The sequence below is a fragment of the Vicia villosa genome, linkage group LG4, assembly GCF_029867415.1.
Source record: "Vicia villosa cultivar HV-30 ecotype Madison, WI linkage group LG4, Vvil1.0, whole genome shotgun sequence".
Lineage (NCBI taxonomy): Eukaryota > Viridiplantae > Streptophyta > Magnoliopsida > Fabales > Fabaceae > Vicia > Vicia villosa.
Window position 1 is genome coordinate 13,900,382 of NC_081183.1, and position 24,703 is coordinate 13,925,084.

At 32.0% G+C, this 24,703-nt stretch overlaps 2 protein-coding genes across 2 annotated transcripts; one reads left to right on the forward strand and one right to left on the reverse strand.

Annotated features, from left to right (window-relative positions):
• The first annotated feature begins 1,428 nt into the window (after nt 1–1,428).
• On the forward strand, nt 1,429–3,956 carry LOC131594541 (uncharacterized). The gene is made up of 2 exons (XM_058866711.1): nt 1,429–3,118; nt 3,542–3,956. The coding sequence occupies exons 1-2, from the start codon at nt 1,539–1,541 to the stop codon at nt 3,618–3,620; spliced, it is 1,659 nt and encodes a 552-aa protein (XP_058722694.1). The 5' UTR covers nt 1,429–1,538; the 3' UTR covers nt 3,621–3,956.
• A 5,882-nt stretch (nt 3,957–9,838) lies between these two features.
• On the reverse strand, nt 9,839–11,934 carry LOC131594542 (NAC domain-containing protein 87-like). The gene is made up of 3 exons (XM_058866712.1): nt 11,553–11,934; nt 11,172–11,455; nt 9,839–10,597 (listed from the first exon to the last, which is right to left on the reverse strand). Exons 1-3 carry the CDS (start codon nt 11,713–11,715, stop codon nt 10,064–10,066), a joined length of 981 nt encoding a protein of 326 aa, XP_058722695.1. The 5' UTR covers nt 11,716–11,934; the 3' UTR covers nt 9,839–10,063.
• Nucleotides 11,935–24,703: the final 12,769 nt, after the last annotated feature.

Sequence of the window (24,703 nt, forward strand, 5' to 3'; positions counted from 1 at the left end):
AGATGTTCCTTCGGTTGATACTATTTTGGAACATCTCCTTTGGTTGGATTCTTCTTGTAAGGCTGAGTTTTCGGTAGATTTGAGTCAGTTTTCTTGTTTGATTTTTTGTTAGATCATGTGGAAGTGTAGGAACGATATTCTCTTTAATAGCCTTGTGGCGTCTATCTTTGATGGGTTAAATTTGTTTAAATTGATCTCTTGGGATTGGTTCTTAGTATTTTTCAAGAGTATTTATAATGGGTCTTGGGAATATTAGTGTCTTGATTCTAGACTTGTCTTAATTTAATTTTGCTTTGGTTTGTTCTTTGTTGCAAGGTAGGATTTGTGTCCTCACCTTTTTCTTTTGTTGTAATTTGGGTTTAGCGCCCCTAGTCCTTTTTAATATTACTCCTTGCTTATTAAAAAAAAGAGTAATATTATTTAGTACGAAAGAATTTGAATAAGAAACACAAAAATATACATGTGTCATTAATTTAGTGGATAATTTTTAATTTATTATAAATTAAGTTTCTTTTTTAATAGGATAATGGAATGGTTGTGATAAAGAATGATTGAGATTTATTGTGTTTTTCTTATTTTCATTTTTCCGACCGATAAGCATTTTTCTTAAAAAAAATACAAAATGTACTTTTGAATTTTAAGAACAATTCTGATTTTTCACTAGATTGGTAAAGCAATACTTGAGGTGGCCATAAGAAACCTATGCATTTCTATGATTGTGAGACCCACCAAATGAAATGGATTCTAATTTCTGATTTTGTACTATGCTCTTCATTTTCCACTACATGTCAATTTCATTTGTATTTTTTTACAAAAGATTAAACAAATGGAAGCACAATAATCATATACTAAGACAAATATATCTATATACAACAAGAAGAAGAATAAATACAATAATTATAAGACTTTAAAGTTTTTACTATTCATTTAAATTATTTTTCTGCAATAATTTAAAGTGTTTGTTATATAATTTTAGTGATTGCATTAATTGTTTCACAATTTCCTATCCGAATATGTTTTGTGAAAATTAAGAATTTCAACCATTAAATGATATTACTTGCTTCGATTGTTTTTTTTAGTTTTTCTCTTACCAACATAGAGTGTAACGAAAGCAACAAGTAAATTTTATTATTTTAATATATTTAAAAAAATTAATTGATTTATAAATATAACATATTTTAAAAAAAGTTAATAGATTAAAAAAATGTACTTATTTATTTATTAATATTATAATTTATATTATATATTAAGTGAAACATTCTGATACTGTTAAAGTAACTCACTTGATAGTTATGCAAGAAAATTAAATCGAACGCAAGTTCGAACTTGCTAATAGTAATGTAGAAACATCAAATCAAATGTAAATTCGAACCAGCGACATCTTCCATGTTGGCGCAGTTAAAAATACTACTTGAATGGAACACTTATGTTTCTTCCTTCTATATAATACTGCATAAGATTCCCTGAATCAAACCCATCTCAGTGTGTTGCAGAGATTCACAGTTCCACACACTTTTCTTTTTCAAAAGTATTCAACCATGCAACACCAACTTCATCACCATCTCCACAAAAACCTCTCATATCCAAAACCATATACCACACTCCATAGAAATATCCATATCCAACCCAAAAAACTTCTCACTCTATCTCCATCTCCATCATTCCCAAAAAAATCCTCAAATTTTCTTCATGCAAGAAAAATCACTCCTTGTAATGCATTAACATCATTCCCTTCACCGTCTTCAGCCGAAGACGACACAGACACAAACACAGACACAGATACAAAAACAGACAGTAACACTGACACAGACACAGACACAAACACAGACAAGGACACGAACACGAACACGGACAATAATGTTGGTGTTAATGTTGTTGAGAATAAGATTGAAAGTCCACCTGAGAAAAAGAGTTTCTGGGGAGCAGTGAGTTTGATAATTGGTGCAGCAGTTGGGCCTGGAATGTTAGGCTTACCATCTCTAACAATAAAATCAGGTCCAATACCATCAACAATCATAATCTTAGTTTCATGGATTTATGTAATCTCATCAATAATCCTTGTAGCAGAGCTTTGTTTTGATGCAATGGAAAAGGACAATGTTGAAGAGGTTAGTTTCACAAACCTAGCAACAAGAACACTAGGCCAAAAATTTGGTTCATTTGTTGCATTGGTATATACTAGTCTATGTTTCTCATTACTTGTTGCATGTGTTGCTGGAATCGGATCGATCATAGCACCGATTTTCACGAATTTCAGCGGTTTAGTGATTCATTCGTTGTTTCCGCTTTTTGTTGGAGTATTGATTGTGTTTTTTCCTTTCAATACTATCGATTTCGCGAATAGGGTTTTGTGTTTTCTGATGCTTGTTTCAATAACTGCATTGGTTGGGATTGGAGTTGTTGTGGCTAGAGCTAATATAATAAGCTCTTTTGGTTCGGTTTCGTGGAAATTATCGTCGATTTTACCGATTATACCGGTTGCTGTGTTGACAGTAGGGTTTCATGTGATTACGCCTTTTATATGCAAAATTGCTGGTGATACTATTGATGATGCAAGAAAAGCGATACTGATCGGTGGAACTGTTCCATTGGTGATGGTTTTGTCATGGAATTTGATTGTGTTGGGACTTGTTGGAGCTAAGAAAGGTGCTGATTTTGTTGGTGATCCTATTACGCTTTTGCTTTCGGTGAATCCGTCTGCATTATCTGCTGTTCAAGGTTTCGCGTTTTCTGCTATGGCGACTAGTTTGATTGGTTATGCTGTGAGTTTGCCTAAGCAGATTCTTGATACTTTCGAGTTGATAGTCGGAAAAGGTGAAAACGGAGAAGTTGGATTGGTTTCTTATTCAGGTGATGGTGTTGGTTATTCGGGGAAAGTTGGACTTGAAAGTTCGGAAGATTTGAGTGAAATGAGATTGAATGAGAAAAGATTTGAGGGAGTTAAGGTGTTTGTAACGATATTGGTTCTTTGTTTTTCGGTGTTCATAGCTTCGTATTTTAGGTCTACTTTTTCGAGAGCTCTTGATTTTGCTGGTGTTTATGCAAATTGCTTTCTTTTTGGGATTATTCCTCCTGTCATGACATATATTCATCAACAAACCAACAAGGAAAAAATCAGGTATTGTTAAGTTTTCGAAATCAAACTAATGAGAGTGAATTACACGATTGATTATTATGAAGCACACACAAGAGCACCAGAGACACGACACTGATACGCCAGTATCAATAACACATGAAAATGTAATCACATATGTTGTGTCATGTTAGTGTTGGACATTGACTCGTGTTTGATAGCGGAAACACCTTCAATCAGAAGTGTCAGTGTTACGTGTTACTTTTACAAGAAAAAGGCACAATGCATTTCTGTTGCACTGTCACTTCACACATCAAAGGCGTGTTCCACCGATGCGCGTGGTTACCTTCAATTATTTCATTGTTTTTTAAATTATATCATTCTCGACGTGTTAGTATCATTGTCATATTCGATGCCAACATTAAGGATGTAATTACTGATATCTATCCATGATGAATCATTTTGCAGGTCATCCTTTGTTCCAGGAGGAAATGTGACACTTCTGCTGCTTTTCGTTATCTCAGTCATGTTAGCAATTTGGCATTAGATGTTCTTCAAAAGCCAAGTTAAGAAGAATTCAATAGATTACAATTTCGGATCAAGATCAGACGGTCTATATTTCAAATTCATATTTTAAAAAGGATTTGATAAAGTTGGAATATTAGTCGTCGGATCTTAGCAGTAGTAAGATTTGTTAAAGTTGGAATATAAGTCGACCGTTCTAAATCCAACGGTCGAGAGTATTTTGACCGTAGACGATTTGGATCCGACTTAGGAATATGCCAAATTCTGTATGGAATAATATTGTGAGTACTAATAATGGAGTTATGAAATGAAGTTTATCATGTTTATGCTTTCTGTCAAATCTTTTTCAACCTTTCTGTTAGGTTGATATGAATCATATGATATTGAATTAAAAACTCAATTATTTTTGTGACTGTGCAAATTGAAAATTTGAAGTGATATTAAAATGACATGATTTGATAAAGGAACCATAGAAATTTTTATATGATTGTTAGATAATGGAATACAAGTCACTGGCACAAATTTGATTTTAGTGAGAATATAATTGCATTATAATTGAACACACTTTTTGATATTCTTTTTCCATCACTCTTTATGTTAGTGGCAAAAAAGTTGTGCAAGAATTGACTGTGTAATGTGTTTTATGATGAGACATTTATTTAGGATAAATTGTACTATTGATCCCTCATTAAAAAACTTTAAATATGTGATTGGTGGTAATTATTTCCAAGAAAATACTTGGGCTCCAGGGATAAAGGTTCTCCCGTAAATGATGATATTCTCGAAATATCGAATTTGATTTCTGATAAAGGTTCTCCTGTAAATGATGATATTCTCGGAATACCAAATTTGATTCATGGTGAAAATAATGTTTAACCCGTGTTCATACCTTCCATTTAATCAGCTTGAATGTTGGTTCCTTCTTTTACTTTGGTCAATAGTTCAAGTTGGATTATGGTTTTTCTCAAGTAACCATATAACTCATTATGCATTATGTTACCTCCTTGTCTTTGTCTACTCTATGGAATGACACTATAATGTCTTCCTTCAAGCCCTCCCATGGTAATAGAACACTTTTAATCTCTCTTCTACTATTAATAATGTTAATGAAAGTGGTAATGGTACACAAACACACATCACCTTTTGTTGAATCATCCATAATTCTTAAGAGACTAGACAATGTGGCTTCTCTCAAATATTTGTGGCAAAACTTTCATAATTTTCAAATACATAATTGATTATATCTTTGCCATAATCGATTATGGACCAATTTTAAACCTTTTCAAAAATTCCTTTTTTTTTTCTATTACTATCTTCGTTCCTTTTTATAAGAGATAAGTAACTTTTTAGGTTCATTGAATGACTAATGTATTTAGTCTATTTATAAACTAGATATATTGATTATTCAATGAATCTAAAAAGTGAATTGTCTGTTATAAAAAAGAATGGAGGTAATATAAAAGAAGGTCATATGTCCATTTTAAAACACGTAAGAAATTTGTAAAAATACTTCTCTTCTAGTCTCACATTGCTTTTATAGTTTTCATATATACTTCATATATTTTTAACTTTGAGAGAATAACAGTTAAGTAGTAAACTTTGTATTACACTATCTTTTTTCTTGTATTTTTCACATTTATCACAACCAACTATTAATTTATTAATTCTCCTTCTCTTTCTTGTTTCGATATCTGAATAAGTAATGATGATAATCACTTTATTTCTGATTTCAACTTCCTTAACTTACATCTTTTTGTGTATCAAACTTCTATGTAGTTGAGAACACATAACTGATTTCTACACATGTATCATTTTTATCGCATATCATTCAAGGGATCTACATATCTATGAAATATAAAACAAATTGTTTAAAAGATACATTCAAGCTTACTTGTAGGTGAGTAATCTAATAAACAAAATTGACATCAATCGAATTATTTATAACTAAGTTATCTGTTGATAATCATTAATACTATATAACTACGTTGCAAGTTATCTGATATACAAAGATACATATCTGAATATTTGATAGAAAATTATTCAATATACACTAATACATATCGGAAAATTTGATTGAAAGTAATTGAATAAAATAGAAATACCTACCAGAAGTCCAGAACACTGAAAGTAAAGTTATGTAGGGGTGCAGATTCACTAATTTCAAAAAAAATAATAATAAAAAGGTAAAAATTAAATGGTAAATAATTTAGTATGTAAAAAGAATAAAATGAGATTTTTCTTTAAATTGTGAATATAGAGAGGGATAAGTTAGGGCCAATTTATGTTAGTGACCGATCCGTTAGCCCAACATATATTTTTTTAAAAGCCCAACAAAAATTTTATCCATCTAATTTTATAAGAAAAAAATTTAAATATGACATGTATGATGATGAGGTATATATCAATTAACATCATTTTCAAAGTGAGACTTATGAATATTTGATGGAAGCTCCTCATTGGTTGGTGAGCTACCAACATCACCCTTTCCCCATATTTTCATGCAACAAATCAGCCTTTTCTCATTCATAAACAAGCATACTTACATATACCCCTCTATATGTGGATAAGTAAAAAATATATATTTCTTTTCACAAATCGTTTTCACTTCCTTTAAATTTTTTCACTCATTTAAAAAAAAAAAAGACACTTTGATCTATTAGTGTAACATTTAAAACAACAAGAAAAGAAATGCAAATATTGTTAGATTGGATTTAGATTGGGTAATTGAATTGATGATAAATAATTTCCAAATTTGTTAATAAATAATAGAAAATTGGCATTGATTTTTAATAAAAATTTGAATATATAGACTAACTTTTATAAGTTAAGTTTTAGCAATTGAATTAAATTGATATTTTTTTTTTAAATCAACTCATAAAAGTCTTAAATCACAATGGGTTAAGAGAAAGAAAAGCCAAAGAAATAATCACTTAAGGGTTGGTTAAGTTCCCTACAAGCATAAAAGCACAATGAAAACTTTGCTTAGAATAGAAAGAAATGTTCATTTATCACATTTTCAATTACATCAAAATCCAAAAATCATGCCCCTTTTCTTTTCTTCCAATATTTCCATTATCTTATCCCATTTTTCTCATACCCCTTTTTACACTATTGCTTTCAAATTTTTCCTCTTTTTGTTCCTTTATTTCTTAACTAATCACTTACATGTATTTCTAGTTTTGATATCTTCTCATATTCTTATCTCTTCATTTTCTCAAATAATGGATTAAACGACACAAAGATGATATAAAACAAAAGGAAAAAGCTAAACTCATAAGTTTATTTGTATCTATAGTCATTAAAAGGAAGTTTGGATTTTGATGTATATCTTGTGCAAGTACATTTGTACTTTCAACACAAGTAATTTTGTAAGTATTTTGTGTTTGTATGGATTTTTGACCCAAATGCTACACCTATAAAAATTAACTCCTTAAATGCTACTCCCTCCGTTTTTTATTATAAGTTATTTTGGAAAAAAAAATTGTATTTAAATATAAGTCGTTTTACAATTCCAATGAATAATTAATGCTATTTTTTCTAATATATCCTTAAATATTTATTATTCTCTCTCCTTTCAATTATATAAATTTATCTTCCACATGTCATTAATGAAGGATAATTTTGTAAAAGCCTTCATAATTTCTCATTTTCATACAACAATTATTATTTTTCTTAAACTATGTGAAAAGTCTAAAACGACTTATAATAAAAAACGGAGGGAGTATCCTCTAAAAAAATTTATTCAAAAATGTCACTTCTTTTGATTTTTTCTGGACTGCCTCCATTCCAAAAGGCGGGCGTGGCAGACCTCCTTCATAAGATCGTCGTCCTGGATGGAGACACCCTTTTTTTCGTTTTTAATAATTAAATGATTTTTTATTAATTTTAAATTATTTTAATTAATATAATTAGGTAATAATTATAATTTAATTATATAAGTTAAAAATTATTTTTTTTTAAAATATTATAAATAATAATAAACAACAATAAAATAAATAAATAAATAAGTATAATAATATAATTAATAATATTATTTAACATAAAATAAAATGTACTTGTTATTATTTATAAAAAAAATAAAAAATGTTGTATAATATTTTCCGCCAAAAATAAATGTTGTACAATATTTTTTCTCCAAAATTTTTGGTAGAAGGAGTCTGATCTCCTATAAATAAATGTGTGTGTGAAGGTTGGATTATCAATTCTCCTTTTGTTCTTATTTTCAGCATTTACTAATCATGTCTGTTTGGGCTGTTGTGTTTTTTGAGATAGATAATTACATGAGAGTATGTTTGAACCCTCGTTGGAATTTCAAAAGAATTGTTACAGTCAAAGTTGTGTCTTTTGAAGTGTGGATTTTGATGTATATCTTGTGCAAGGTACATTTGTACTTTCAACACATGTATTAAATATAAATTTAAACAATAGAGCGGTGGGAAGATGAGTTTTAGAGAGAGAAGTTCTGCCCTCTCTCTAAAACTAGGGTTTTACATTATGGTACCACAGCGCCGCTGTCGTTTCCTCTCTGATTTCGGAGCTTCTTTCCTCCATCATGGAGGCTCCCTCCTCCTTAGTGGAGGTTTCTCTCCCTTTGTGGATTTTCCATCTCTCACTTCCTTTCCTTTGAACTATCCTTCTCTAATGGTTTCTTGCCATATCCTTCCTTCAACATCCATCATGGTTTCTTCCCTCTCCGTCAACAACCATCAGGTGTTTGCAGCCGCAAATCCAAGTCCAGCTTCACCAACCATGAGGCCAAAGATTTGGAACAGCAACCACGACAAACGACCTCCACCAGAACCGCCGTCACAAGAAGTTTCGATATCGACGATAAATGGTGTTTGGGTATTGATTATTGTTTCTCTGTTTATTGTTATTCTGGTTTTCTGTGTGTTTCAGTGTTGCATGTTATGTTGTTTAGTCTATTTTAAGTGTGTAATCAAGATGTTTGTTGAAATGCCCGAAAGAGGTTTGGATGGAGACAATGTGTTTTTTAGTAAAACTCTAAGTGTGGTCATTACAAGCCAGACTCTTTCTTCCACTCAACAAATGCTTCTTTCAAAGATGGTGAATTTTTTCAAGTTAGAGAACCCGTATAATCGAACTGTGCGTGATAAAGTCAAAGAAATGATCCGTAACTGGATAGATTTAAAGATTGTGGTTCCCAAACTCCTTTATCTTTTGTGGAAAATATTTGATGGGTTGCTTGTATCAAGAAATTGAATTTGTAATGCTCCACTGTTTTTTAACTTCTCAAAAAAATTTGTTGTCCAAATTCTGATTGGCTTAGTTATTAGTGTTAGTTTTAAAATGTGGATGGAAAATGCTCTTATACGTAGTCTTTCAGTATGCTTGTACTCACTATTTTTCATCTAATGAATGTTTATGTTTACTATAAAAAAATTTAAACAATTGAAAAAAATAGATAATAATAAATACTTAAGATGTAATAGAAAAAATAATATTAAAGATTCATTTATATTATAAAACGACTTGTATAAATTTTTTTATAATAATTATAAAAAAAAAAAAGGGGTACACACTAGTGAGATTTGTATTAATATTATTATATAGATACGGAGTTTTCAGCACCATTTAATGTTGATTAATCTTGATTAGCGATAATTTATCTCATCCAAAAAATCTATTAGAAACAGAAAATTTGTTTTCATATTCAAAAGTCAATAATCAAATTACCGACAATTTGTTTAAAAGCCAAAATCCTTTATCATTTGAATCACACTTATTAATACAAAACAGCTTGAATTCTGATGCATGTGACTCCTCACATTTTATAATTCTAAAATTCTCTGTCAGAGGCACCTTTTCTGCACATATTGAGGAAATTCTTCATGTGGTTCGTTCATTTCCTTAATATACCTCAAGTTAATAATTCTGAAAAACTATATGATTTTTATGTATATAATAATATAATTTATATAATAATAATAGAAGCAACAATAGTCATGCTTTGGTGGGAGGCACTACACACCATCTTTAAATTCCAAAGTTGAAAAAACTAATGCTTAAATTTCCTTGGGAATTAATGCTTCCAACTCTTGGTGAGATGTCACACATTAATATAATCCACAACATAAAATATATAATTCATTACAAAGGTTAATTTGATGTATATTATTATTAATTAATATAAATACATTTAACTATAATATTCATTATTCACAAACAAATTTTTAAAAGTTATACAAAACAAATAAAAATAAAACTACATAAAAGAAAATGAATTAATAAAACAAACTCACAATAGCTAATATTAAGATCAAACCCTAAAATGTACAAAGATAAGATCAAACCCTTCTCCTATAATTATAAATAAAAAAACTATATACCTTTTAAAATACCTTAATAATCATAAATCTATACAATATATCCACAACCAATAACTTCTAAAAATCTAAAGAATTATATGCTATGTGCATGGTTCATATCTTGAATATCATTTCTTCAATATCCATTCATCAAATAATCTAAATCTTCATACAAAGTTGAATTCCTTCCCATAATTTCTTGCTTTGAGACCACAGAAGATATGTCATTGTTTATCTCATTACTCAAACATGTGTCTTGTGAAACACTTAACAAAGAATTGTTGGTAGAGAATTGTTCCATCTTGCACTCTTTGTTCCATTGATGATTCATATAAGAGTCATTTGATAACATGTTATGTCTCAAGGGTGTTTTTGGAATATTCAAATTCTCTTGGTTTGTGAGATTGATTTCATTGTTGATTAAGTAGCTTGGGAAATAGTAACCATTTGATGAAGAATAGGTTTCTTTGAAATCTTCATGATGATGATGATGTTGATGATCAATGGTGTTGTTGATTTCAAAAGGAGTGTCATCCATAAGAGATGGAAGTGAAGAAAAATCCAATAAATCATCACTTATTGAGTTTATCCTTAAAAGATTGGAAATTGATGATGTTTTTTTGATTTCATTGTTGTTCTTGTTGAAGATTCTTGACACAACCCATTCATCCTTCAATCATATAAAATAAAAGGTGTAAGATAGAATCTTTGAAAAATTGAACTATATAGAAAGCAAAAGAAAGGTCCACATTAGATAGAAACTCATTAAACATCACAAAAGTCACTTTTTAAAAAGCAAAAACAAAAAATAAAAAAATAAAAAATTTAGATGAAAAAAAACCATAATTAAAATAAATATTTTAAAATGTAATTTTAGTTAAAATTGCAATTTGTCATAAATTTAACGAAAATTTGCAGATAAACAAAACTAATTAGGTTTAAACTACTATTAAAATTTGCAGATAAACGAAATTGTTTAGGTTAAACCTATTAATGAAATTCAAAATTATAAAAAAAAGTTTAAACTAATTTTTACACTATAGTGATTTTTGAAATACAAAAATTTATAGATAAGCAAGATAAATTAAGTTAGAATTTCCGTCCGATCGCAATTTAACTACAACTAATTATAAAAAAAGTTTGAACTTCGTTTCACTAATTAGATAACTATAATAAAACATTGAATTAAACTTTTATTTTTCAATGAGAAAATTAGTAATTAAAGATAGAAATAAGAAGGGTACCTTTGCATCCTTAGGAAGATTACAAGTTGCTAATTTTCCATCCAATCTAAACTCATGCATAACCCAATTAGTTTTCTCTCCCTTTGGAGCTCTACCTTTATAGAACACAAGAGTTTTCTTCATTCCAACAAGTTGTTTACTTTTCCCTTTATAGATTTCTTTATCTTTTCCAGTTGCTTTCCAATAACCTAATTCAGTTGCTCTATTTGTTCTTGTTCCTGTTGGATACTTCCTATCTCTTTCACTAAAGAAATACCAATCTTTCTCTCCCATCTTTGCTTTCTCTACAAAAAAAATCATATTCATATCATTAGGTCAAAAAACAAGAACTCTCATTTATCCGATAATCGAAGAAATAATCGGATAAAAGAAAAAACTTACTAGGTAAATCCCATGGCTCACACTTGTTCAAATCAGCTTCACCAATTGCAATTGCACTAAAGTTTGTATTCAAAACTTTGTTGATCAAATAAGAAGTAATGATTTCATCATCATTAGGGTGGAATCTAAAACCAGGAGGTAAATCAATAGGTAATTCTTCCATAATGGATAATAATTAAAATAAATATGTAATATGGTTAATTATGTAGTAGCTACTAGGTGTGTATATTTATATGTGAGAGAAAATTGGTGTGAATTAAGAAGATGAGAATCTTAGATGAAAGAGGGAAGGAAAGTTCAAAGAAATGGAAGGGAAGATGAAAAATTATGGAAAGAAAGTATTGAAGAATATTGGAAGGGAAGGGAAGGTTTTAAGAAAGAAGAAAGAAAAAGAGATGATATTATATTTATATAGAAATAAACAGCTCATATATAGATACTTCATATGCAAGATACTTGTTGGATAAGCCTAGATATATAGTTAGAAAATTTTGCTTTTTATGAAATAAAAAAATATGATAAACTTTTGTGTAAGATTACTTAATAGAGGAAATTTTTTCTAAATTCATTACATAATTGATTTATTTGATCTATATTTATATTAATTAATTAATATATATCTGAAAAATAATATATTTGTTTATAATAGTAATAAAAGAAAATATAAATTTAAGCATATTTATACTATAAAAATGAGAATATCTTGTTAATATAAAAAAATATTTTATGATTAATTATTTAAATATTTATAAAAATATTTATGTGTGTAATTTAATTTTGTGTTTTAAATATTTTTTAAATACGTGTATTTGATTTGTATATCATGTGCATTATTTTTTATTTCTTTTGATGTATCCACTTGTTTGAAAATGCATATATAAGGCAAGTGTATTTTTGTCAAATAAAATTAAAGGATGATTTAAATAAGACAATAGAAAATGTGTAGAGTCTCGAGCACCCTGGATTATTGAAGTTATTATAGATTTAAAAAATAGATTAATTTCTAGAGTCTTTGTTTGTTTGTTATGACTTGGTAAACATAATATGTAGTAACCATGTGTATTTCTGGGAGACTCCTTCTATGTTGGCTTCTGCTTTTGTTATCCACCAATACATAAACAAATCAGTACTAATCAAATCATTATGAAAGATCCTAAAACTCAAGGAATGGTCTTCCCGGTCCACTAATCAAATCTCGAGTAAATTTGAAGTTCGAAAGATCAAACCTATATTTAAAAAAATCCTCAATAATAAATAAAGGCAACATGTCTCATCACAAGAAAAAAAATATTGAATGACTATGATTTGTCAACTTATCGACGGAATTGTTTCTCTCTCTATAAATGTGTGAATGGGCGAAGTTTAACATAAACATTTTACAATTATACCATTTGTTTCAAAGATCCTAGGGGATAAATTCCTCTTTCTTAATGCATTGGAGCGATATTTAGGAATCACGCTCTAACCATACATTGTGCCACACACTCTCGTTAGCTTTCTCTAAGATAATCATAATTGAAGTGATTTTCGTTCTTAAGACATCTAACTTCCTCAGATTAATTGAAAATCCACCTACAAAACCCCCCATAGTGATCTCTAAAGATAGATCCTCATGCTTATCTGGTATCCCTATGCGATTCATCTGTGCTAACTTTCATCAAATGTACCCTAGATTTCTTCCAAGACACTGAAATGAACTTTGGGACCTTCCTATTGAAGGTGTGAAAAACACTAGAAAAGGGGAATTTGAATAGGATTTTTAAAGCATAATGCTTTTCAATAAAACAGTTCCCCTTTCTTGAAACCACAGACTCTCTATTATTGATAATAACAAAAAGATGCAAGAAGGAAAGAACACGGTATTTTTATACTGGTTCACTTGACAAATATCAAGTTAGTCCAGTCCACCCTTCTGAGGTGATTTCGCCTCTCTCAATCGAGGACTTAATCCACTATAACCAAACCGATTACAATCGCATGGGCAACCGCCGGTGACTAATCTTGCACAGGCACCCCTGTGACTAACTACAATGCACGAGCAACAGCCGATGACTAACAACCTTGCACAGGCATCCCTGTGACTAACAACCTCTAAGACTCTCTAGCCCTAGACTTCTCGAGACAACCTTCACTCAGTTTCTCAAAGAACAATCAAACAACCTTTGACCAGGGTTTGTTTACAATTAAGTGCTTCTACACAAGCTGGATGTAAACTTTCTTTTTCAAATCTAATACTAAAAGAATCTGAAGCTTATTTACAGTCTATACAGAATGAATGTGATCGTGAATTCACAGCTTCTTCTTTGAGCCTTCAAGCCTTTATATAGCCAATACAATAATATATCCGTTGGAGGGCAGTTCTGGAACTTTTAGAAGTTTGGCGGCTTGAACGTAATGGGAGACAAGATAGTACGCAACGTCTGTCCTTTCTTGGTAGTGGAACGAAACATTCGTATGTACCTTGTATTACATAGTAACGTTATCTTATTTCCTTCTTGAACTTCAGAGGCTCACAGCATGAGTTGGAAGAAAAGAGAATAAGCTTTGAATTCTTCAGAACTTCAAGTCTTCAGAGTCACATCTCCAGAGTCTTCAGCACTTGGTCTTCAGAATCCTTTGTCTTCAGAAACTTGAGTCTTCAGAGCTTCAAGTCTTCAGAATCATGTCTTCAGAGTCTTTCAGCACTTGGTCTTCAGAACTGGTTTCTTCAGACTTCGTAACAGAGTGATAACTTCAGATGCTTCTGCTTCTGAAGTGGTTGCTACTGTTCATCAGAACGTGTGCAGCGCGAAAATATACCCTGGTGGCTTCTGATGTTTTGGCCACACCTTTTCATCAGAATCATAACCTGTTTGTTAAGTACTCAACAAAACAAACGTTAGTATAACAAAATTGTTCATACCCACATACACATTATTATCATCAAAACTCAGAGACGTATTGCAGAACCAATCTTGTCCTAACAATCTTCCCATTTTTTATGATGACAAAACTATGTATTTTGATGACACAATTTTGTACATAATAATAAAAATTTCAGATAGAAAAAGATGAGGAATACTTATCCTTTAGGAGAAACCCCCCCTTGAGTCAAAGACTTGGTAAAGATCAGATATCATGATTATGAACCATCCTGGGTAGGTCCCCCTGGTTCCAATATATCAGATACTATCTTTAGAGTTTGAATACCATAGATCATCTATTTTCAGAACATAATAGATATATTTATTTCAGAGACGGATTTCCATTATGGAAAAATAAAGTACCTAAATGAAATCTTTCTGAGCTTGATCTCGTTAGATCAGAGTGAGGACTTTCAGAGCCTCGTTGTCAACTTCAAGGTCTGGTTGCTTAAAATGAGATCTTTGTAAAAACTCAGAGCCTGATTATGTATGACACCTTCTTAGAGTCTGATTCCAGAATCACATTCGCGGAGTCAGATTGTCAAATGTACTCTCAGAGTCTGATTGCTAATATCTTATTTATAAATTGATATTCATAGCCAAACTTTCAGTGTTGTATAATATCATCCTGAAACTTAATTTTTTCTCAAATTTTTTTAATTTATGATCAATATCTCTAGTAGCCCAACCCCAAACTTAATTTTTGCTCACTTCCAAGAGCAACCTCATACTTATTCTTTTGCATATGACAAAGAAACTAATTTTTTTACCTAACTCCAAAGAGAGGGTGGAAACATAATGTTTCAAGTTAAATGGCTAATATATTTAGCTATGTCACCGAAAGAAAAGGCTTAGGCTCAAAGTGGTTAGCAAAGGATATAAACATCACATACGGATTAGTTTTAGAATTAGAGTTTTCGATGCAAGTTCCTTTGAATAAGCTTCAAACTTTTCTAAGTTAGCACAAACTTCACAATGCATGTCTGTCTTTACCTTGCATACAAAATAAAAAGAAGAATACCTTAGTAGCATTGGACTAGATAAAAAAATTTAAACAAGAATAAAAATAAAAGAAACAAAAACAAAAAGAAATCTAATCTAATCCTAAAAAAAACTAAAAATAACAAATTTCGTACAAAAATTGTCTTGCTTAAATTTACAATCTCTGACAACGGCGTCAAAAACTTGATTACTTCTCGAAGTAATAAAAATAAGATCGTATCCACAAGGGCTACTATTTAACAAATCCAAATTAGTGCAAGTTCAAAAAGTAAAAATGGTGTTTTTTTCAAGTCTACTATCTACTATCTATTCTTTACAAGAAAATTGACCAAACTTTCGTTATTGCCCTTTCCTAAAAAAAATTGCACTACAAATTGGACAAAATGGTTACTAACAAAATCACCATACCACTTTTCTATTTTTCAATCAGTATTGGACACTTGGCACAACCAAAGCTTCTACCATCCATTCTCACTTTTCTCTATTCTCTCTCTTACTTCATTATATCCCCACCATTTCCCTATTTTCTCTCTTACTTTATTTTAAAATGTAATAATTCAATATTTTTTATCATATTTTTTATTTATTATCATTAAAAATATATTTTATCAAATTGAATAATACTACATAGTCATTCAAACAACTAACTTTTTATCTTACGGATCACTATCAAATTATTACCTTTATTTGAAAATAAAATTCTTATTTTCAAATGTCAATTTTTTTCTTTCTCCCTGTCACAAGTTTTGTATTATTACTTATTACAATTGAGTTTATATAGTAATTATTTATTTTAAAATTATGTAATTTTATTTAAGTTAACATGTGTATTTAAATACATCATTTGTCAAGTTTATCATTATATTTTGTATAATTATATTACTTGTTATGATATTTTGATTTCATAATTTTTCATTGTACTTTTGCAATAAAATGAGTTTTTCATATGTATATCTAAAATAATTATTACGTCAAAATTAAAATAAATTCACCCGTGCGGACGCACGGGTATCATCTCTGTTGAAGACAGTCTAAGAAAGGAGTGCACAATTGAATAAAATCTTTTCACCACTGGTAGATGATTTCTTTTCTGAATGAACAAAGTAGTTTTTCATGTCTTTTTGAAATGTTCACATGTGAAATTATTTTAACTTTGAATCTAATTTTCATACTACTAATATCTTATTAGTAAAAAAAAATTGTGGATCATTATTTTAACTTAGAACCAAATTTTTTTTGTGGATCATTATTTTAACTTAGAACCTAATTTTCATACTACTAATATCATATTAGTAAAAAAAAATTTAATGATTAATTTCCATTTTATAAATGTAATTTGGTCAAACTTCTTTACTTCGCATTTTTCATATTGCTCATAAAATACTACACCACAAATAATGCATTCGGGCGACAGCATATGTCTCTGACTAGTTTAGTTTTGAAAATTGTAAGTTGCTCTGAAAATAATGCGAAAACAGTCTAGTTTTTCTTAGAATCCCTTATATATTCCTTGTTGATGTTTAATGCACTATATGAATGATAAAGTCCTTATATTTCCACGACGAATTAACAAATCCACTATACCCAATCCCTTTATGTATAGCTCTCTAATTTCTACCAGAGGACTCTTATCTCTATTCAACCAGCGTAAGTGAAATTAGGCGATGCAAAAGGACATTAATTCCAATTCCACTACTATAGGTCTTATATTCAACCAGCGCAGGTACAATAATTGTCCTACTTCCAACGTATAGAGTAATCGTCAATAATCTATATGCTCCCGTAATCAAATTAACAGAGTATATCAAATAGAAAGAATTAAGCATAAGCAACAATTAAATAGAAATATAAATTCAACTATTCAAGCACGGGCAAATTAAACATATATATCAACATTTTCAAAATAAGTTCATCACGCAAAACCTAACCTAAAAGTATTTAGTTATTCATATGGATACAAACAAATATCAATTGATACAAGAAAGATTGCAATATAAAATCCTTGAAGAACTGGCCTCCAATGGCTTCTAATACTTTCATACTCACACTCCTTATACTCTTTATCGTCACTTTAAGTAGGGGTGGCAAAACGGACCGCCCACCCCGTCCCGCGCCCGCCCCGCCTAATGTCAGCCAAAAAGCGAGCGGGGCGGGCAAGCCTGCCAAGTAAAATGGGCATAAAAATCATGCCCGCCCCGCCAAGGTGCGGGTTGGCGGGCGGCGGGGTTGCCCGTCTATTTTTTTTTATTTATTTTTTAATAAATTAATGGTCTTTTTTACCTTTCAATTAAATTTTTCACACAATTTTTTATTAAGCATCTTTTAAATAAATTTTACCTAAACACTATTGTATATATTTACAAATAAATGTATAAAATAAAACCATCAAAAACTTAAATGACTAGAATTAACTAAAAAATGGTGGATTTAAGGCGAGACGCGCTTAAAAAATAAGTGAGGCGGACTTTAGCGGGCGGCGGGCTTTGGCGGGGCGAGCTTAGGCGGGTGGCGGGTTTTGGCGGGGCGGGCTTTGGTGGGCGGCGGGTCCAAAATCCCAACTCTAACCGCCATTTTTTAGCAGGTGCGCGGACCGGCCCGGTGGGCCATCGCCCGTTTTTCCAGTCCTAACTTTAAGTCAAATTTTGTAGAACCCTTGAAAAGATAGCATCGCACGCGGGATGCATCTTTTAAAGTTTTATCACGCACGCGACAACACGTGATGGCCAACGTGATTATTCCAGTAACTTTGCTCCTTTTTGTTCCTTTTTCAGTCAATTTTCTCTAAATCCCTATTTCTTCATACTTGTTTATTTTTGCATCATTCTTTGGCATTTATTATTCAAATTTGCTCCTCTTCGACTGTTTTTTCTCTGATTGTTTGACGAAATCTATGTAATGACAAAACGCCATTAGAGGGCTTGTCCATGGCAACGAGAAGCCCTGAACGGTGGTGTTTTGAGATAATTAAGGAGTCCTACTCACGTGAGATGAGAAGTTCTGCTAGTGACGGTGATGCTTAGTAGCAAGCGTATAATCGTTAGCGGTAGTGTATTAATATTATACTAAACATTATGATATTTAGGGTGTTGATATATTGGCGTAGATTTTCTTCCTCCCAATATTAATGTTGTCAAATCTAGTAGTCAACATTGTTTCTTCTTAAACGTTGTTGAATCTCACAGTACTCTTTCAATATGGAGTACATTTCTCTTGCTCGAAAATGATCAGGTATCTATGTGAAAAAGAATGAGCTAGTCTTGATTCTTCGCCCACTCTTCTAACTAGTGCTTCCCTTCGTTGCATTCCATGTTAGTTTTCTTTCTATTTTGAATGATCTTCTAGTTATCTTTGTCCATCCCTGCTCTCCGACTTCTTGCTCTCTGTGAAGATCTACCTCATAAAAAAAATGATTATGAATGAAAATTTTATTGTAGAAATAGATAATAAAATTGTGGAAATATTATGCTATAAGACATAACTAAATTAATTATTGAGAAACAACTAACAACTAACTCCTTATCCATAGAACAATATAGTTGTGAGATAACAATGGATACATATTGATTTAAAATAATTTAATATGGATTTTCTAAATCATCAAATCATAGGGTCCCATGAGTACTATTAAAAAATTTATTGACAATATACTTAAGAATATTTATTAAAATTAAAGTGGCCTAACTTACCTAACAATTTACCAAATAATATTCATTAAAATTAACAACTATCTATACTATAGTCCAAAGTAATTAATTGGTTTAAATTTGATTATTAAGTTAAACGAACCATCCAATCCTATGAATAGCTTCAAAAAAAAAATAGTAATCTAATTAAGAATATTTATATTTAAAAATGTATAAAAAAAAGGGTAAATATTTGTATTTGTAGAAAAAAAATTTAAAGTAAAAAATTTATTTGTTAGAATTTTATTAGATGATAAAATAATATAGTAATAATAAGGTGGAAATAATAATAAATATGTTAAAATTAATAATGATTACTTGACTACACATGAAAAATCAATTATTTGAGTCATTATGACATTTCATCCTAAACCAAGTAATGTTTCATAGGTTGAGACAGTTGGCTTTTAATCAAACAAATGGCATTATTAAATATATTGCCTTTTCAACAAGAAAACTTGTTTTCTTCTTAATCAATGATCACCGTCCAAATTTAGAAAAATTATTCAACACTATATCCAAAAATAGCATATACACTTTTGACACTCAATTAGATTATTTTGTCTCTATTATTAATTTCTTAAGTTGATTTTTTTTCATTTTCTTCCAACAATTCAAACTTCAAACATAGACCAATACCTAACTATATGAAGTTGTGCCTAATCAGTGGTTATTATATTTATCTAATCTACTTCTTACCTTAATTAATGAATTAATCCAATAAAAAATGTTGGGTAGAACAATTTATTTGAGTCTAAATTAAATTAATTTAATAAATTTAAAAAATCGAGATTTAAAATCCTAACGAAAAAACCCTAATGTCAAAAAAATTAATATTTACTTACATAAAATATCTACAAACTAAAAATAAAATCTAATTTAATCTAACAATAATAAATCATAAACCAATCAAAAATTCATTGTCACTTCTTAGGCTAATTCATTATAGTTAAGTAACTTTGTTTGGTAATATAAATTAATACTAAGATTAACATTAATCATGTATATTTTAATGGATTAACTAATGTATCTAAAGTCATGATATGCCACGTAGTGCATCATTCATATCCATTCGTGCATGAGACGTGAGTGAAAATATTAACTTTTTTTAGTATTAATTCATGAACATAAAGTCTTGGACTAAAATCACCAAATTTTGTTGATAATATATACAAAGTCATTGACTAAAACCAGCAAGTTATAAAGCAATCAATTTCCAAGTCATGTTAATGAGTATTAAGTTATTTAATAAAGTTGGTCAATATCTTTGAAGGTTTGAAGCATAGTTAGGTATATCAATAGGCAATACGGAAGTCTAATCCTTTATTTATTGCTAAGATCCATTTATATGTACGTATTATATCTACATACAAGGATTCTTTTTCCTTCTCTTTTTAGGTTTGACAATGTGATTTCATTATTAACGTGGACAAATTTTTATCAACATATTAGCATTTGTGTGAGTGAGGCGGCTTGGATCTCTCTTACATTCAATTTGGGAGTGTTTGAGTTGTTTTAGGGTGTAAGTCAAGGAAACACACATTTTAACATGGTTTTGATCTTACATTTTATGGTTTAGATTAATTGAAAATGTGTGATATAGTTATTGCTTGACGATTAATCACTTGATGTTTTTGATTATTAACTTGACGTAGAAGTGGGGTCATGCCCATGCTCTAGGTTTTGGTATTTCTCTGTTAAACTAGATGTAGTCTCGCTCAAGTAGATGAGCATCTAGGGTTGCGTTTGGTTGCCAACTACCCTATTTTTGTTTTGTGTAGGTGGTCATGTCTTCCTCTATCTAGCTTGCTCTCTTTAGAGATCTGATACGTATGTGACTTCAAGATATATTAGACTATTGGACTGATTGGCTTGTTTTTTTCCTTTTCGGGTTATTTTGTTGTTTTACTCTTTTGTCTTTGAATTTTTCTTTACCCACCTCCCTATGGGGGAAACCCCCAGCGAAATCCCAAAACTGCCCCTGCTTCGGAGATGCATCTCCAAAGTTATTTTTTTTTGTTTTTTTTTTAGTTCGGAAATGAATCTCCGAAAACATCAAAAATTTGATGTTTTCGGAGATTCATTTCCGAACTAAAAAAAATTCAAAATCCGTGCATATTTTCGGAAGTTCATTTCCGAAACTGTTGCTGCATATACAAATTTCCCTCCTTCACTTTTTCATCATTTTTCTCCAAAAACTTATCAAAACCCTCTCTAAACCCTATCAATCTCCATCAAATTTTCGCCCTAAAAGCGAGTTTCAAACCGTTGATCACGTTAAAGGGGGCATAGAAAGCTACAATTTCAGGTAAACATCTCTCATTTCATCCCCTATTTCACTACATTGATTCAACAAATTTATGCTGAAAACTGATATGGTTCGGAAGTTCATTTCCGAAATATATTACCTAACAAATTTCGGAAATGAACTTCCGAAACATGCCCTGGCAGTTTAAAAAAAAACAGTTTTGGCCAATTTTGCTAATTTTTGCATTTGCTAGGTATGGTGCATCCGGACAACATTGTGCAAGACGATGGAGTATTAAATCCGGAAATTGTCAACGTTAATAACGATCCGGTTATTGACGCTACTCCTATGATCAATGTGGTCGATGTTAGGCAACATTTTACAAATGATCGGAGCTTCGTTAGTCGAGAACAATTGATTGATTGGGTTCGAAACGAAGCTAGTAAACTTGGATTTGGAATTGTCATTTTAAGGTCGGACAACGGAAATAGTAGGCGGAAAGCTTTCGTTGTTTTGAATTGCGAACGTGGTGGTAGTTATGTGCAATCAAACCGTGTGCTAAAACACGAGGACACGGGATCGAGAAAGTGCGGGTGTCCGTTTAAGTTGCGTGCCACTCGGAGGGTTGATGATTTGTGGCGGTTAACCGTAATTTGTGGAATGCATAATCATGCCTTGGATGTCAAGTTACACGGGCATCCAATGGCGTGTCGTTTGTCCCGCGAAGAGAGGAATGTGATATCGGACCTAACGATAGTCAAAGTGGCGCCTCGCAACATACTTGCCGATTTGAAGCGTAAGAAACCGGATAGCGTTTCAAATATCAAGCAAGTTTACAATGAACGGCACAATCTCAAGGTTTTGAATATGGGCCCTCGGTCGGAAATGCAACAACTTTTGAAACTTCTAGGCGATAACAATTACGTTTCAAGCTTCCGAACCTCCGAGGACAAAGTTACCGTGCGTGATATTTTTTGGACTCATCCCGAAAGTATCAAATTGTTCAACACATTTCCAACCGTTCTAGTCATGGATTCGACGTACAAGACAAACAAGTATAGGCTTCCTCTTCTAGAGATCGTCGGTGTGACCTCGACGGACAAGACTTATTCGGTGGGGTTTGCTTTTTTGGAGTGTGAAAAAGAAGAAAACTTTACGTGGGCCTTGGGAATTTGCAAGTCTTTGTTAGTTGATCAAGAGGTTATGCCAAACGTCGTTGTCACCGATCGGGACAATGCTTTGATGAATGCGGTCGATACCGTCTTCCCGACATCTACCGCTTTACTTTGCCGGTATCACATAACTTGCAACGTGAGAAGCAAGTTGAAACCCGCGGTTGGGACAAAAGATAGGTTGGATGAAAATGGTAAATTTGTCAAAGCCGGTGTTGTGGTTGATAGGATAATGGCGGCATGGAGGGGAATTTTGGATGCATACTCCGAAGAGGATTATACCGAGAAATTGGTACACTTTAGGTCTTTGTGTGGTTCCATTAGGACATTTTGTCATTACGTCGAATCCACCATTCTTGACAAAGTTAGAGAAAAAGTCGTGTGCGCTTGGACAAATCGGGTTAGACATCTTGGTTGCACCACGACTAATCGAGTTGAATCCGCACATGCGGTCTTCAAGAGGTGGTTGGGTGATAGTAAGGGAGATTTGTGTCGCGGGTGGGACACCGTGAATCAAATGCTTGAAAATCAACACAATGAAATTCAAACATCGTTCGGTCGGAGCAAGACGGTCATGGAACACCGGTATAAGGGCCAAATTCTATTCTCCCAATTGATTTACAACATATCTCGAACGGGTTTGAATTTTTTGTTTCATGAAGCTAAGCGGTCGGAGACCACGGGGGCGGATAGTTCTTTATGTGGGTGCACCATTAGAACTACATACGGCCTTCCGTGTGCTTGTATAATTTCAAAAAAGAAGGAGTTGAATTCACCAATACGCATGGATGAGGTAGCCGACCATTGGAAGAAACTTCGTTTTGATGATTTTGACCCGCCGAAGGAAAATGACTCCAAAATCACCATCTCCGACGAGTTGGAAGTGATAATGGAGAAGTTTACTAAGGCGGACGACACAACAAAATTGCACATAAAAGAACAATTGCGAAAGGTCGCGTTTCCGGAGACCACCGATTTGAAACCGCCATCTCAACCGGTTAAGACGAAAGGTGCACCGAAAAAGTCAAAAATTACACAAGATGACAATTCAACAAAACGATCTCCTTCCTACTTTGAACATGTTGATTCATCGTTGCCGGAAATTCAAGAGACACCGAAGTCCACGTGTAGTGGTAACAAAGGAGCCCGTATTTCGAAGCCACCTCGCACACCGCCGATCAAAAAATCACCGATTGTCTACATTGATGAGATGCCACTTTTCATGCACAAATATATCGATAACATCGTTGATGTTGGAGGCGACGGTAATTGTGGATATCGGGCCGTTGCGGGTTTGCTCGGTAAAGGGGAAAATAATCACACTTTAGTCCGACGGGAGCTCATTGCGGAGTTGACTTCGTATCGGGATATCTACGGCCGACTATATGAAAATTGTCGCACGCTCGCGAAAATGAACAGAGTCGCCACCAATATATTTATCCCATAAGGGAAAGGAATATCAGAAAACCTGGAATAAAGAAAGGATAAGAAAGAGGTCTTTCGACCAGAAATAGGGTACGGGAGTCGGTTACGCGAGGGGAAGGTACTAGCACCCCTCACGCCCATCGTACTCGATGGTATCCACCTATGTTTGTTCTATTCTAAGGGTGTATAAATCTAAAGCTTAATCACTAAGGGAATGCATGCAAATGGAAAAAAAGAAACACGGGGAAAATAAGGTTTATAAATAGTTGTGCTCGCTTAGGCCCCGCGACCTAATGCCTACGTATCCTTTTCAGGAATCAGAGCGCCGTAGTTCGGCTCTTTAGTTTTTGTTTGTTTTTGTGTTTTTTAGTTGAACATTTACATTCACACTCCGCTGCTCGACCTCTGGAGTCTTAAGCTGGGAATGGAGCGGAAATAACGTGTCCAATTAGGAGAAAGAATGCCCTGAAGGCAAGAGAAAGAATGCCTCGGAGGCAAGAAAGAGAAGAGAGAAAGTTGGTTTGTGTTTTTTATGTAACTTCATGATGAACAAAACCCAATACAAGGCTTCGCACCACTTCATTACTTTGTTTAGGTCTGAGCCTTTATTAAGTGTTTTAAATGTTTTTGGTTGGGTATTTTTTAAGGGAATTTACTTTGCGATTCGAATCACATAAAAATGCATAATGATCGAGAAGCAGATTAGGGAATGAATCCC